General features: G+C 53.5%; 1 protein-coding gene across 7 annotated transcripts in view; it reads right to left on the bottom strand.

The window, feature by feature from the left end:
- Positions 1-15,558, bottom strand: part of LOC101530588 (transforming acidic coiled-coil-containing protein 2) — a 115,752-nt gene extending 100,194 nt beyond the window's left edge. For 3 of the 7 annotated variants that reach the window (XM_058671719.1, XM_058671723.1, XM_058671722.1), the window contains exon 1: positions 13,928-15,557. In XM_058671719.1, coding sequence (XP_058527702.1) covers positions 13,928-15,405 — 1,478 coding nt within the window. In that variant the 5' untranslated portion in view covers positions 15,406-15,557. Of the gene's footprint in view, positions 1-13,927 lie in introns of all 7 variants that reach the window. The other 4 variants (XM_058671720.1, XM_058671721.1, XM_058671724.1 and 1 more) reach the window with 4 other exon arrangements.
- Positions 15,559-15,840: the final 282 nt, after the last annotated feature.

Genomic DNA, 15,840 nt, shown 5'->3' with positions numbered 1-15,840 from the left:
TAAATATTAATGCAAGTGATGGGAGTGAGAGCTGAAATTGCTATGGCAATATAGTTATTGTTATCTCAGAGGCTAGCCTGTCTTTGCAATTTTTTGGAGCATAGAAAATGTAACTGTTTCAGCCGCTTTTATAATTTTTAGCTAGAGAAATTAAGGATGCTTTTATTAAATAAAAATGCTTTTAATTATTGTTTCATTGTTTATGGGCTTGTAGAGTTTATAATTGTAGGGGGATTTAACATTTGAAACTTCTGTCTTGGATTTTATGTTTTTTCCCTTGTAACCTATTTTCCCTTTAAATAATGGGTAAATTGTAGAAATAGAAATGTGGTAGGAATGTACTACTGATTAGCAGGTAATCGCTTGTGCCTTGGCCTTGGAGTCCTGGCTGTCGCTCCATGGCCACTATTGAAGAATGAATAATGACTTGCTTTGAAGAATATGGATACAGTATTTTGCAAAATTATTTTTAGGGGCACCTGCTTAGCCCTGAAGTGCAGATGGAATGACCAAATGTCTGTACATGCCCCCTTAGTCTGAAGTAAAAGTAGAACAATTAGTAGTTTGAGTAGAAGCTTGTGAGGTGTCTGAGTAAATAAAAAGGACAGCTTTCTCTTGAGCTGTTGCGAGAGCGCACCAAGTGACAGTGTCTGTGTCGTCCTTTATCGCAGACTCCACGCACCCTTCCTGAACTCTAAACTCAGCTGAAGCTGGACTCCAGCAGGATTGGCCACTGCAGGCCTCTGGGGAGTGAACCAAGAGTTGGAAAATCTCTGTCTCTCCCCTTCTCTGTTTCAAAATAAATAAATTCTCTTCTTAAAAAGCCCATGGGAAAAGGCATTAATATTTGGCTTAGTGGCTTAGACGCCTACATCCCATCTGAGTGCCTGGGCTGGCGACTCAGCTCTCTCCCCTTACTCCAGATGCTGGGGCAGCAAGAACAGCTCAAGGAGCTGGGTCCTGGCCACTCATGTGGAAGCTATCAGTCCCTCAGTATCTGCCATCATCTCCCACGAGAGAGGAGACAGGCTTGGGTGTGGCAGGGGCCATGGAGAGCTGGCCTGAGATCCACCCACAGGCTGTGACTCCTAACCATCCCCCATGTTATTTCTAGGGGATCAGGACATGCCACAATATGCCACAAGAAACCAGAGCATGGCTCTGCCTTAGCACCCAAGTTTAACTCTCCCTGAAATAGCATGAGCTCCATCCTGCTAGTGACCCCAGGGGAAGTGTTTTCTCTGGAAGAATCACTGTGCTGAACACTGGGACTAAGTCCTGGCATTCCACGGAGGGCTGTAGGAGTCCTGAGACACATTCCTGAGCTGCAGCCCTACAAGGCGTGGATGGAGGGCGGAGACCAGCATCTGGAGGCGGATCCCAGGCCTTTTAGAAATTCAGCCGTGCCCCCACCCATCATCCACGCTGAGAGGCAATGTCAGCATGGACCCAGAACACACATGAGGAAATAGACCCAAGTGGCAGCTTTGCACATGGCTCTCAGCCCAGCAGGGGTCTCTAGATGTGAACTTCAGGGTTTTTTGCAGGTGCACCTGAGGCTTGCTTCACATGGTCCAGCCTGCACTGTGCAGGTGTGTGTTGGGTGAGCCCCAGTGTTGAGCCCCTAGGCAATCTCCTGGGCCAAATGCACCTGGCCCAGCCTCTCCAGGGGCCAAAATACTCCCAGACTGAACTTGGCCTAGTTCTAGCTTTAAACAAATCTTTGGCTAAATAGAAAGCTGAGCTCGGCCTGCAGTTCTCTCTCCCTGGGCATTAGGCAGAGGCAGAAGCCCGGGACCCACAGGGCAAAGGTGAAAACTCCAGCACCTGATGTGCTAGCCGCAGCAGAGCCCAGGTCCCGTGGGGTAAGGGGTGGCTGCAGGACTCCACTCAGGCTCCATGGTGGTGGCACACCTGTGAGTGTAGTTGGGCTCTTCTCCGACGAGCAAGGCTGTGTCTTTGATTCTCCATCACATGGATTAATCCTGGGAGCTTCAGGGGCTTCACCATCCTCCCCCCTCCCTTCCTCCCTCCCTCCCGTTATGTGGGTATATGTGTCTGTCTGGCACTCAGATAAAAAGATAACTTGGAAAAGTGTAGATTTCAGAGCTAGTGTTGTGGCATAACGGACTCTAGGATTCCATATGGGCACCATTTCAAGTCCTAGCTGCTACACTTCTGATCCAGCTCCCTGCTAATGTGCCTAAGAAAGCAGCAGAGGATGGCCCAAGTTCCTAGGCCCCTGCACCCACAAGGGAGTCCACGAGGAAGCTCCTGGCTTCGATAGCTCTGAGCCCTAGGCCACTGCAGCCATTTGTGGGGTGAACCAGAGGGTGGAAAGCCTCTCTGGGTCTGTTTGTTTAACTCTGCCTCTCAAATAAATAAAGCTTTAAAAAATAGTACAGGTTCCCTCCTCAATAGAATCTGAGTCACACCCAGGAATTCAACCCCCCAGATCCTCTGATGAGGCTGTCATCTGTTTCAGGAACCACCTGCTGAGCCTCGGCCCCCACTGCAGGGCCCTGCCAGAGCGGCCTGCTGCAGGGGCAGCTGGATGGGCACCAAGGACATTCATGATCGTCAAGAGAGGCCACTGACATGCTGGGCTGCCAAGTGCCCTACTACACACATGACAGCCCCAATGACAACCAAGGATGAGGAGGCCTGCTCAGGTGGGCGTTGGGGGTGGGCCTGTGCCAGCGAGCTAGGGGAGGCATGAGCGACTGGTAACACCGTGACTTTGCTGTGACACTGCTGCAGTGACCTGGCCCACAGACTGCATTTTATGATATATTACATGCCTTCTAGCCACTGGACAAGAGCCATCATTCTGCAAACATTTGTTGAAGGCCTACTGTGTGCAGCCCTTGGTGCTAAGGACCAAGTGGCAGGCTTAAGTCTTGCTGTGTGAATATCTGTGAGCACCCTACCATGGAGCCCCCGGCTGCAGCAGCCCCTGGAAGCTCTTCCTCAGCACCATCATGCTGAATTCTCTTAAGGCATGCACTAGCTTTATACCCATTTTACAGATGGAAAAGCTGACGCTTCAAGAGACGAAGTCAGCGTGACCAGTAGCCTGTGGTAACAGACAGACATGAATGCAGATCTGAATAACTCAAGACATTCGAATCCTCTGTCTCAGAATGAAAGCCCATCCAGCAAACTGCAAGATCATTCCTACTCTAAAACTGGGGTCAGGCCATGGCAAGGACCCCAGCCACCTTGGTGAGCCTAACTCTGGAAGCAGGATATGGCAGGAAAGAAGATGAGGGGTTTCCCAGGGACAGGGGCCTGGGTACTGCCAGGTGCCCTCAGCCCTGTGGGTGCTTCAGCCCCAAGCCCTGGGCCCACTTCTGCCTTTGTCACCTTCTCCACTCTTTTGCACCAAAGGGAAAGCCATTAGTCGGGAAGACAAAAAACGGGCTTTGTGAGTCAGTGGAGTCAGTGGCTTGTCAGAGCACCAGAAAGAAGCAGGGAGGGGGAAAGCTACTCCACCAGGGTCAGTCCCAAGTCCCAAGTGTGACTGCAAAGAGGGTCTCTGAAAGCAAAGACTCACCCACTGGGGCCATCTCCATGTCCAGTTTCTGCTGGACCCTTTGCCCCTCAGGGAGACTAGAACCAGACTCCAGATATGAATGCAGCAGGGACACTGCTGGTTCCTAGCAGACAGCCTTGCTCATCTCGGTGCAAAAGCAAACTCAAGTCCCACTGAGAGTGCTTTACAGACCAGCACTTGTGGCCCAGCTGTGCACCAGGAGACCCAAAGTGGCCGCAGTGTTCCCTGAGGACAGTCAGCCGTGGGAGGGCTTTTTCCTGCTAGACTCTGATCCCAGACAGTTGCCCCACTAGGCTTCCAAGGTTTTCTCACACTCTTACTGCAAACACTGTCACTCCCAAGCCAAGGAGACCAGTGGCCACACAGCACAGAAAAGGAAGCCATACTTGGTCTGCAAAGGATCTGGAGCAGGTGTGCTCAGATAGGACCCAAAGCCAAAGTCAAACAAAGCACCACCACCTGCAGAGAGCAATCAAGGACTGCAGGGGTGCTGGAAAGAGCCTGGCCATTTTTCTTTTTCAAACGTTTATTTGTTTGAAAATCAGAGTCACAGAGAGACAGGGAGAGAGAGGTCTCCTCTGCACTGGCCACTCCCCAGATGGCCACTACAGCCAGGGCTGAGCCAAGCCAAAGCCAGGGGCTTCATTCGGGTTTCTTGCAAGGGCAGCAGGGGTCAGATTGCTTGGATCTTCATCCATTGCTTTACCCAGGACATTAGCAGGAAGCTAGATCAGAAGTGGAACAGCCTGAAGACAGACCAGCACCCGTATGGGATGCCAGTAGCAGCTTTACTCACTATACCACAGTGCTGGCACCAACAGCCCCAGCCTTAAGAGCCCATATGAGTTGGGCCAGTGGTCTTGGCAGGCTGTGTGGCCTTGAGGAAGTTTCACACCTTCTCTGCATTCCAGGTCTCAGATCTATAATAAAAAGAGCCCACTGTGGATGCCAGAGCCAGACTCCGCCTGAGGGACCAGAGGAGCAGCTGCCCAGGTGTCCATCAGGGGTGGCCCGAAAGGACAGTCAAGCCCAAGGTTGGCCCGCCCACATACCTGAAGTCTCACTGTGTGCCAGAGCTCTGGCCATGCCGGTGGCAACACAACTGCCTGCTCTCTGACCACAAAGGTTCTCCACCCTAGCAGGTTTGCGTTGCATCTGCAGGCAAGTGGGGTCTCGCTGCCCTGTCTCCAGGAGGCGGGGATGGGCCAGCATCTCCAAGCCTCCTGCCAGAGAGTGGAGACCAGCTCCCTTGAAGCCATGCTTAGCACTTATGTCCCACTGGGGCAGCCATTCACCCACACAGGCGCTTGCTCCCCACCACTAATGTTAGCTTTCAGCCACTCGGCAGCTGCTCTCCGCCGGAGGCTAGCTCCAAAGCAAGAGAATGCTTGCGCCTTGAGTCCCAGCTGGTTTGACTTTGTATCCACCACAGTATTGCTAGAGTGAGGTTCATGGCCAGCCGTGCGGAGGCTGTGGCTGCAGAATGGGTGGCAGCTGGAGAGGGCAGGGGCACATTCCAGAGACTCCAGGGCAGATGCACATGAACTTAAGCAAGGTTCACTCAACCCTCATGTGAAAACAGTATTCACCCGATCTATGTTAACAAAAGATGAGGGTAACACACACTACAGTACTAATACAAACTCTAGCCTCTGGTTCATCTGTGTTAAGTGGCCACTGTGTGCCCTCTGCTAAACCTTTTTCCCAAGATGCCTTTGTTTATTCGAAAGCCAGAGTGACAATGAGAGAAGAGAGGGAGGGAGAGAGAACGAGCTGACTTAGTTTCCCAAATGTCACAACAGCCAAGGCTAGGTCGGGCTGAAACAGGAGCTAGGCACTCCATCCTGGTCCCTCCCGTGGAGGGGCAGGAGCCTTAGGATTTGGCCCATCTACTGCAGCCTTCCCAAGTGCATTGGCAGGAAGCTGTGTCGGAAACAAAATAGCTTGGACTCGAGCTGACACTTTGATATGGACTGTCCACATTGCCGCCCTTTGGCCCAACTGTTTTTCCCATGCTGTTTTATGCGGTATCCAACTCTGTGTGCTGGGTTCTGGCATTCACATTTTTTTTCAGGAGAGGAAACAGAGGCTGAGAATGGCTAAGGAACTTGCTGGGGGTTGCAGGTCTCACAGCAGAGCCAGAAATCAAATAAGCTATCTGCCCGTGAAGCCCTCCCTGGGATGGAGTCCTCCAGCTCATGTGATCCAGATGAGCTGAACTCCCTGGGATGGAGCCCTCTGGCTCACGTGACCCAGATGAGCTGAGCTCCCTGGGATGGAGCCCTCTGGCTCGCATGACCCCAGATGAGCTGAGCTCCCTGGGATGGAGACCTCTGGCTCGCGTGATCCCAGATGAGCTGAGCTCCCTGGGATGGAGCCCTCTGGCTTACGTGACCCAGATGAGCTGAGCTCCCTGGGATGGAGCCCTCGGCTCACGTGATCCAGATGAGCTGAGCTCCTCTCTGGGATGGAGCCCTCGGCTCACGTGACCCAGATGAGCTGAATTGTGCGGTGACCAGAGTGCCTGCTGTGCATCACACGGAGTATCAGGTGCTCATTCACCGAGGGCGCTGTCCTGTAAGTCCAACTTTGCCCCAAAGGCAGAATCTTAGCCTGCCTATCTTCTTGCAAGAGGCGGAGACTCATGGGCCTCCAGGTGAACACAAGCATGGAGAGCTTAGGATCATGACAGCTGACTTCCTGAATGTGTGCCCAAGGTTCCAGAGGCCCTGGGAAGTGAAGGTTGGGCAGCCACTAGCAGAGGGCACACAGCAAGCAGCAGGTGCTCAGTAGCCTACTTCTCAGAGGCCTACAGAATGCTGGGTGGGGGGGCTCACTCACTGGCAGCACGGCAAGCTACCTGATTACCTACCTAACCACCCACGGCTTCCACCCAAACCTCCTCCCAGTGGAGAAGCCTGTGCCCCTCCCCTTCCCCATGCCATGAATGCCCATCTCAGGGTTTTCCTAATGGTAGAAAACTTGACTTCCCTTACAAGCACCCAATCTGGGTGCACATTTCATGAGCCAGCTATAGGTGGGTCTGCTCAGCACCTTGTCCATGGAATTTCCACAAGCTAATGACTCCCACTTATTAAGAGTTCAGGTGCCGCTAGCACAGGCTAACGACAGCATGTCCCACATCTTGGCTCATCTGACATCCATTACAACCGCCTACCCCTCCCAGAAGCCCAGGCAGGTGCAGCCCTCTGGTCACCCAAGACCCTCAGAGTGAAAACCGGGGTTTGAGCTCAGGCTGCCTAGCACTCCTATAGTACCAGCGGCCTCTCTGAATCTCCTCTGGTTCTTGAAGCTCCCTCCCCCAGCACAGCTTCACAACACTGCTTGCCCTCCTTGCACTCCTGAGAACTCAGTGCTGACCCACACCTGTTGGACACTGGGGGCTTTTCAGCTCACCCTACCCTCCACCATGGCACAGGGGCTCCCCTCCCCCAATTCCTTCTACCAGCCTTGCAAAAGCAAAGGAAAGCTGCTTCATGACGCAAGCCTCCCCGATACCTCCTTGGAAATGGAGATGCCTGCACCTGCAGCACAGGCTGCTGAAATATTTAACACTGCTGGCCAGACTGGCCTGAAGAAAGGAGAGACGAAAGGGGCCCAGCTGCCATGTCCAGAGCTCTCAGGCCTCCTTCTCACTCTGACGATTTCTCAGGGAGAGAACAGTTGAATGGCTGTCGCTCTGCCCAGGGTGGACCCTCCCAGGAAGGAGTGGTATCCTTGCAGGTGTGGCCTCTGTGGATATCTGCAGGTAGGGAGGGCAGCTCAGGGTGCCACTGTTCAGGGCCAGGTGGTTGGCTCACCCTGGGAGTCCTTGCACCACTACACAGAACCAGGCGTGAGGCCCACAGAGAAGCTCCCGGTCGCAGGTGCAGGGAAGCCCTGCTGCTCTGTGCCACTGAGCAGGACACCATGGCCACATGTCATTCCCACCTTGGAGATGGGACCTCCTGGTTTCCCACATGTAAGGCAGGTGGCTACTCACCACCAAATGCTGGAGAAGCTTCCAGGGCTTCCTATGGAACCCTGGGAGTCCACTTGGGGCACGTGCTGAGCAGTCATCCCCTCTCCCTATTGGGCTGTCCCATGTGGAAGCTCTAGCTTCCATATGACTTTTGTTTACATTTTAATTAGTTAAAATCCAACAAAATTGGGGCTGGTGTTATGGCACATTGGGTTAAGCATCACTTTGTGATGCCAGCATCTCTTCTCTGAGCACTGGTTCAAGTCCTGGCTGCGACATTCCCAATCCAGCTCCCTACTAACATACCTGGGAAGGCAGTGGAAGACAGCTCGAGTGCTTAGGGCACCTGCTACCCATGTGGGAGACCCAGATGCAGTTCCTGACTCTTGGCTTCAGCCTGGGCTTAGACCTGGCTTTGTGGCCATCTGGGGAGTCAAAGCGTGGGTGGACAATATTTCTGTCATTTGCTTTTCAAATCTTCAAAAACCAAAATCCAACAGCATGAATAATCCACTTCCCAGGAGCACACACCTCATTTCAAGGGCTTGGAAGGCACAAGGGCCAGGAGCTTCTGCACTGGAGAGTGGAGACAACACACACTCTTTAACACAGTAAGAGGTTTCAGCGGAGGTGTATTCTAGAAATAAACTTCTCAAGATCCCACCTGGCTGGTGAGTTCATGGTCAAGGTTCTCAGCATGGGTTTGCTGACACATGATGCTGTGAGTAGAAGCACATTAGCCCAGAGAGAGGAAGCAGTGAGAGGGAGCAGGGCAAACACTGTAGGGAGTTCTGCCTCCTACCCAGGATGTAAGGAGTGCTGCGGGCGACTAGCAGGTGCAGCAAGGTGAGACCCTCAAGGTCACAGAGCTGTAGCTTGAACTCTGCAGCCTTTCAGGGGTCTATGTGAGTCCCATGCTAGACCTCAGAATCACACAGGCTTCTCTCAAAGGCCTAGCCATGGAGGTGGGCGGCTTCTGCTACCGGGGAGTACAGCCACTCATAGGCAGGCTCAGCACCAATGAGTATCAAGGGGACACGGAACATCGGGGCCAGAATCCAGCTTGAGCTCTGCAGCTATAACTAGGTCCCCAGTGCCTCCCCCACACTGAGCCACGCTGTACCTTCCAAAAGATTGGAGCACAAGAAGGATACCTCTAAGTTTCATTCCATCTCTAAGCAGATGATGTAAATTCTCCACTTGTCAGACGTGGCTGCGGAAGCAAACCCAAATTCAGGTCTGACAGCAGAACTTCTGCCAGCGACCATAATGAGAGGTTCCAGGAGGGAAGCCGGGTCACCTTGAATACATTCAGTTTGGAAAATCACCACCTTGCCCTGAAGCCAGCCCTGGATTCCCACAGCTCTTGCCCGGCCAGGGAGCCAGTGCCTGAGACACTAGAGGAGGGAGGGGCTGGTAAACCCAAGGCAGGTCATTCCTGTCCCAGCTCCCTGGTGTACATTTACCTCCAGAGGTTTGGCACTTTTCCAAACGATTGACTCAGCTCTGGAGAAACTTATGAATCATGAAAGTATCAGGACATAAAGGCACCTTTTTAAAAAGTCCTGTGACTTTCATCTAGGATGGTTCACAATGGTCAAAGCTGCCAAGGATGCAAATCCACATCAATTGTGGAGCTGTTGGTGTCCTAGGCACCTTTCAATCTGGGTGCTCATTCCACTTAACAAGCTACGGTGGGCCACGCAGGGTTAGTGCACCCCACTGGACAGGCAGTGAGGACTGGAAACAGACTCCTGCTGGCAGCTCGCTCTTGCTGCAGGCTCCGGGCTGTTACATCAGGGGGATCTTGGACATGGCCTCCTTTGGCTTAACTGTCTTCTTTTGAAGAAACATGTTTCAAACCCAAGAGTCCTGCCCGCTTTGATCACATGCTTCTCCCCTACATTCAGAGTTGAATCTGACACCTTGACCGATCGTTTGTCCAACAGAAAAGACACAGGCAGTCCCTTTGAGCAAATTTCCAGCCAAGAAAAGGGTGGTGATGTCCAAGTCAGTGAGAATCACATGCCCAAACAGGGGCAAGCGGGGCTGTAATCAAAATGCCACATGCTACCCTTTGCACCAGCAAACATGACGACCGTGTGGCTACAACGGACAGTCACTTCCAATACCCTTTTGTCTAATGACCTAAAGCAAGCGAGGCTGCACCTGGGTGCTCTGCAGGGAGGACTGTCCAGTGCGCAGAAAGGCACAGCAAGCTGTCTGTCCATACTGCGTCTGTGCCATATTATACCTGGGCTGTGCTCTGACCCCCCACATCGGGGGGACTGCACAGTCTGGGAATACAGCAGTGCGTTGGTGCTGCCTGCTTTGGCCCAGGAGCGACACTGGCTCTCCTGTCAGCACCAGCAGGGGGAGCACTTTCTAGATGCCCATTCTGATCCATGCTATGGGTTCTCAGCAGTTCCACAGAATCCACCCAAGCTGGTCTCCTGACAACCAGTGAGAGAGCAGACTAACCAGTTTCGATTCGCTTTGCTTGTTACACGGCAACTAAAAACATGACTTTGATGGTGAAACAAGATACAATGAAGTGCATAAGATCGGCAGAAAATTTTACAACAAAACATAACCACAAACATTTTAACTTGTAGTATACTGTGGGCTATTCAGTAGCAGACGTGGAAGAATCACTCTCCTCTGCCATTCATGTATCCTAGCAGGGCCCTGGGTGGCACGGCAGCTTTGGCTGCAACCTGCAACTCCAATGTCCCATATGGCTGCAGTTTGAGTCCTGGCTGCTCCGCTTCTGATCCAGCCCCCTGTTCAAGTGCCTGGGAAAAGCAGAGGGGGATGGGCCAGGTGCTTGGGAGGTCTGGAGGGAGTTACAACTTGCTAGCCAGCTTCCTGGCTTGACCTGGCCCAGCGCTGGCCATTGTAACCATATTAGGAGTGGACCAGTGGGTAGAGGTCACTCTCTCTGCCACTCTGCCTTTCAAATAACTAAATCTTTTTTTTTTTTTTATGACACTTTAGCAGACAAAGGATCCCATGCTGGAAAAGAAAGGTAGCCAGGTTGGAAGCCTAGCCTCTGGAGCAGAATGAGCTCCCTACACCCCTCCCACAAACACCCAGTGTGCACATGGAGGAGACACAGGATGTGGGCACCCAAGACATGGCCCCGGGAAGCCTGCCATGAAACCACCACCAGAAGCCTACCTCCACGGGGCGCAGAACATCCTGGGTATTCTCTAACTCACATGGCAATGCCAGGCAAGACAGACACCACCCCTATTCCACAGGGGAGCAAACAGGAGCACAGCCCTGGCCTGAATGTCACCAGCACCCCATCTGCTGGCTGCATTCCCCAGTCCACCCCGCCTCCCCAGGCTCCTGCTGGATTCTACTCCTATGGGCAAAGCTGCTGCTCCTGGGAAACACCCCACAGGGCTATCTCTAAGACTCATCCAGCTCCCTACGCAGTTTCCTCGGGGCAAGTGGGCTCATCAGGGAAAAGTTACATGACAAGCAGGAGACAGTTCCCACCTATCTGTGTTAAACCAGTACAAAGTGCTTGCTGTGCACACAGCCTCTGAGCCATATGAGGAAGGCATGGCCTTCTGAGTTCCTGTGAGTGCCCAGGGCATCCTGCAGGGCAGCCACGGGCCATGTCCAGCCACACTGGCATGATTGCTGGGCCCCGTTGAGATGTACCAGGAGCCTGAAGCACCAGGAGACTTCAAAGGCTAAGTGTAAAAACAAGAGCGAAAGCTGCGGCCTTAGCAATGTTTATATTAACTACTTGTTGACATGGTAATATTTCTGAGATGCAGGATTCAAAAAAAAAGGTCTTTTTAAAGTTACTTCTACTTGTTTCTGTTTAGCTTTTGAACAAGGCTGCTGGAAGATCTGAGAGCGCTTCAGGGCTCTTACCGACCAGAGCTGGTCCCTAGCCTCCTGTCACCTCTCATTGTCTAAGTGTAAGATGCACCACGGGGATGTAAGAGGGTGTAAGAGGGTGCTCATCGTCCCGAAGTTGGCGTCCTAAGATTCTCACAGAGGGGGAGGCAGCAACAGGTGTTTTCTCAAAAGCCCAAGCAGAGGAAGGTTGACTTTGCTACTGCCCTCAGGGACTGGGGAGGAGCAGGGGCTAGGCCAGGTGCTTCACTCAGCATGCCAGTCATGGATACAAAAGCCTTAAAACTCACAGGGCACGGCATCCCACACAGCAACATGAAAAGAAACGTACAAAAGTAATTTTAGTTAGACATCTTAACTCGGTAGGTTCAAAACGTCATCATCCCACAGATCCCTTATAAAAACAAACACAGATGGGCGTTCTCCTCTTGTTCATACTGAGTTGTCTGTTTACCCCATTTCACTGTTCACCCGCGGTCAGTGGCTGTAAACCTGGACCAGGCAGCTCCAGAGACTGTGAAGATCTCAGTGGGGCCAAAACATCCGAGAGCCCACGGCTTGGCATGCTGCGAAGTCACACAAGTTCAGTGACGAAGGGCTCCGCTCAGGAAGAAAGGGACAATGACTCCAGATAGTCAAACCAAGAAAAAAAGTCATGAAAAAAACACTGTCATCACTAAGTGGGGAGGCTATGTTTTTTTGTTGTTTTTTTTTTTTTTACTTTGCTCTTCCTTACACATGCTCCAGAATAGTCTAACCTCTAATACTAATTTGGACATATTTTTAAAATTTAAAGAGACTACAACAATGAGCCATGACGTATTTGCTGGCTGTTGGCTGTGTGTTGGCTGTGTGTCCCCTGAGGTCTCCAAGAAGCTGACACAATAACCGGGCACACAGCCCGGAGGGTGGGGCGCTTGTCCCTGGCTGGACATATGCTGTTCTTACATCTGAAGTGGGAATGTAAAAACCAAGTGCCCAGGCAGTGGGAGAAGAGTGTCAAAAGCAGATGAGGCTGGTGTTTGATTTGGCAGCACAGCCCACACCCACGCGAAGCCAAGAGGCACTATGGGGCAGCGGCAAAGGCTGCTGGGTGTTGGAGGAGCACTCAGACTTGAAAAACAGGTGACCATGCATTCTTTCAGCATGTGCAAAGCCTGACTCAGATCCTTGACCCGACGCCTGCAGCTGCTGGGAAGCGGCACAGGTGCTAATTGAAAAGACGATCCCACCCTTCGTACGCACAAGCAAGCACGTGTATGTGCACGTGTGCACACACCCGCCGAGCGCAGAACAACCATCAACGTCCAGGGAAGCTGCCAAGCTTGTCCACCACGTGCCTAAGTCTCTGAGAGTGTGGACCTTGGGGGAGCAGCTTTTGCACAATCCTGGGGGAGCCCTTCACTCAGGAGAGAGCAGTGGGAGGGTCTGGGGTTCTCCACTTGGCCTCCTATAATCACAGATCTCTTGCAGCGTGCCTGCACGTAGGGAGGAGCCATTCCTGTCTCTGAGCTCAAATCAACACTGCTGACCCATTGACCTCAAAAGGTGATGAGTCAGAGGAGTGGGTGCCGAGGGCCATGGGGGCAGAAGGCAGGGGCCAGGGGCTCTCTTAGGGCGATGAAGATATTCCGAAATTGGTGTAGACACACTTGCACAATTCTGAATATGCTACAAGCCACCGACTCAAATGTTTTCAGCGAGCTCCTTATGTGGGGTGTAAAATGTACCTCAGACAAGCTGGGGGTTGTGTAAGTTGTAAGCTCAGGAGAGCAACCCACGGAGCCCCCAGGAAAGCTCTGCTTTCCCTGCAGATAGAATATGGTGGGTTCCTGTTCCTCTTTGTATGAAACTCATGGAGAAGGGCTGCTTTGCTTTGCCAAACACCCAGCATGTCTCCCACACTGCCAGCCTCGTTGGCAGAGACCTTGCCCAAGACTCCTGGAGCATCCTTCTCAGGCAGTAAAGCAGAAGTGCAAAAGGCAGGCCCAGGGGACAGTGGGAAGGACAATCGATCGGATGATGTAGCTGGGAAGAAGGCCACCACCCTCCACATGCTTTTGCTTTCCGTGATGGAGTGACCGCTGTAAGTGATCCCTCCGCCACAACCCCTAGGGAAACGTGGGCGGTCGCTGGCTTGGAGCTGCTATTGAATCTGGATCTATTTAGGTAAAGGCAGCTGAAATGATGCTAACGTAGAATCTGGACTCTAGAAAACCCCACAGCTAACCATCACCTATCCTTCAGCCGGGCACAGCCAGCTGGAAACATTTCCAAGCTTCCCAACAAACCTTTCCAGAAGCCCAGGTTGGACAAACCGAAGAACACAGCTAAGGGAGCATGACACATTTGAAACAAGCAGCTCCACACCTCCAGCCGTCCTCACCATTGCCCAACTCTCAACACATCCAGAGCAAGTGTGAGCCAGCAATTCAAGATGGAAACGTCGGCTTTAGGGAAACCTTTGCAGCTGGCCCCATAGCCCCATGGGAATTCATTCACGTACATACCTGGTGGCAGTCTGGAGCTCCTCTGGAACCAAGCATGGCAGCTTCCAGTCCTGAGCACCGCCAGGTGCTGGAGGTGAGGAGGCACACATCTTCCTGACCCCAGCAGGAGTGGGGTGCTCGCGCCTCAGCTGTTCCACAGCCTGCTGGTATCCAGCTGGGCTGTCCTCGCACGAGATGGCTGTGTCTTCCATGGACTGAGCCGAATCAGGGCGGCCTGGGCCCCAACAGCCTCCTGGCAGGGCTGTGTCACAAGCTGACCTGGAGCGCACCCCTGTCGGACCTGTTTCAGGCAGGTCACTTGAGTCATATGCCTGTGTCTCAGCTGGGCTCTGTGTGATGTCAGCGGCTGCTTCCCCAGCAGCTCCGGACATTTCGCTAGAGTCCAGGGGTATGGCCGGCACCTCTCCAGCTGCTGGCTCCAGGGCACTCTGGTCCCTTGGGACACCAGCAGTACCTCCAAGCAGGTCCAGGGTCCAGTCCTCCTCACTGGCCTCAGGCCCAGTCAGAGCACCGCCATGGGGAGCAGAGGTGCCCAGGACAGAGGTGGAGCTGGGCACTTCGCCTGGCCACTCTGGGCGAACAGAATCCTGAGGGCCATCTTCCCCAGGTTGCCCGTCACAAGCAGGTGTCCCCTGGTGCTGTTGTCTAGAAGGAGGTCTGTCAGCTTGATCCAAGGCTTCTCCAGAACTCATGGGAGTCACCTGCAAGGGCCCCTGCGAGGCAGGACCAGAGGCTGTGCCCTGCCCGGCCTTCCTCAACTGCAAGTGAGCCTGAGACTCCCCAGCCCCCTCCGGCCCCCTGCTTCTCCTCACTGTGGGTGGGGCACCTACCATCACCTCCCCTACCCCAGCACCTGGTGGGTTCTGCCCTGAGGCCAGCAACCCCAGGCCCATAGCTGGCACCTGGAGAACAGGATGGTAAATCTCAGCCAACTCTGGCTTCCTCTCCATGCAGAGTCCAGCAGGGAGTGCAGGGAGAGAGGGGCTGGCTACTCCTTGTATCCCATCTAGAAGCTTCTCTGGGCCTAATGACACGGCAAGATCCTTGCCCACTACACTCCCTGCCTTATCAGCAGGGGCACTCCGGGGCCTCTCGGCGGTCAGAACGCCCAGCACAGACTGCTCGAAGATCTTGGTGATGTGCTCCCTGAAGTCAGGGAACCCTGTGAGCGAGCTGGCTGGCTTGGAGCTCACATGCTCAGCATGTGCCACGCCCCTCTTCGGGTCCTGGGAAAGTTCTTCTGTCCTCGGCCTGTCATTCTCTGTCTCTCTCACTGTACCACCTGCCAGGCCCTTCTCATCAACAGGACACGCTGGGATCTCACTGGACTCAGCACCCACATCCACAGTGGGTGCTGTTCCCTCCCCCCCTTCCATCTGCTTAGCCTCGGCTGGAAACAGCATCCTGTCCAAGTAGGGCACAGTGCCCATGGGGTCTTCAGCGGCTCCAGCTTTGGGGCTTTTGCTGCTGGTTTGCATGACCAAGACTTCCTCTTCTGCAGCTCCCGGTTGCAAGAGGGAGGTGAGGGAGCCAGCAGGGCACCTCCCAGAGATGGTGTCTTCCACAGCCCTCAGTTCTCCTTGGGAACAGGTGTCTTGGGCAGGTGCCCTGGATCCCTCCCAGGAAGCTGATTTTGTCCTGTTGTCTTCTGTCCCCTTCCCGGTAGCACCATCAATATGCAGATAAGGCGTGTCAGCAACAGCCTCTGCAGGTGGCGCAGGTGGCACAGGCAGCATGAGCCCCTTTAGGGCAGGGACAGCCTGCTGGGCAGATGTAGCCACCATGGATCCAGGTGCCCCACATAGCTCTCCGGCTGACAGCCAGCACATGGGCTGCTCGGCCTGGCAGGGCTCCCTGGGCATGCAGGCAGGTGCCCCCTCTTGGGCAGTGGTGAGGCACTGGTCAGTGTGAAA

This window comes from Ochotona princeps, chromosome 13, assembly GCF_030435755.1.
Source record: "Ochotona princeps isolate mOchPri1 chromosome 13, mOchPri1.hap1, whole genome shotgun sequence".
In the NCBI taxonomy this organism is placed as follows: Eukaryota; Metazoa; Chordata; class Mammalia; order Lagomorpha; family Ochotonidae; genus Ochotona; species Ochotona princeps.
The sequence above is the reverse complement of the archived record's forward strand: the minus strand, read 5'-3'. Positions and strand labels throughout refer to the sequence as shown.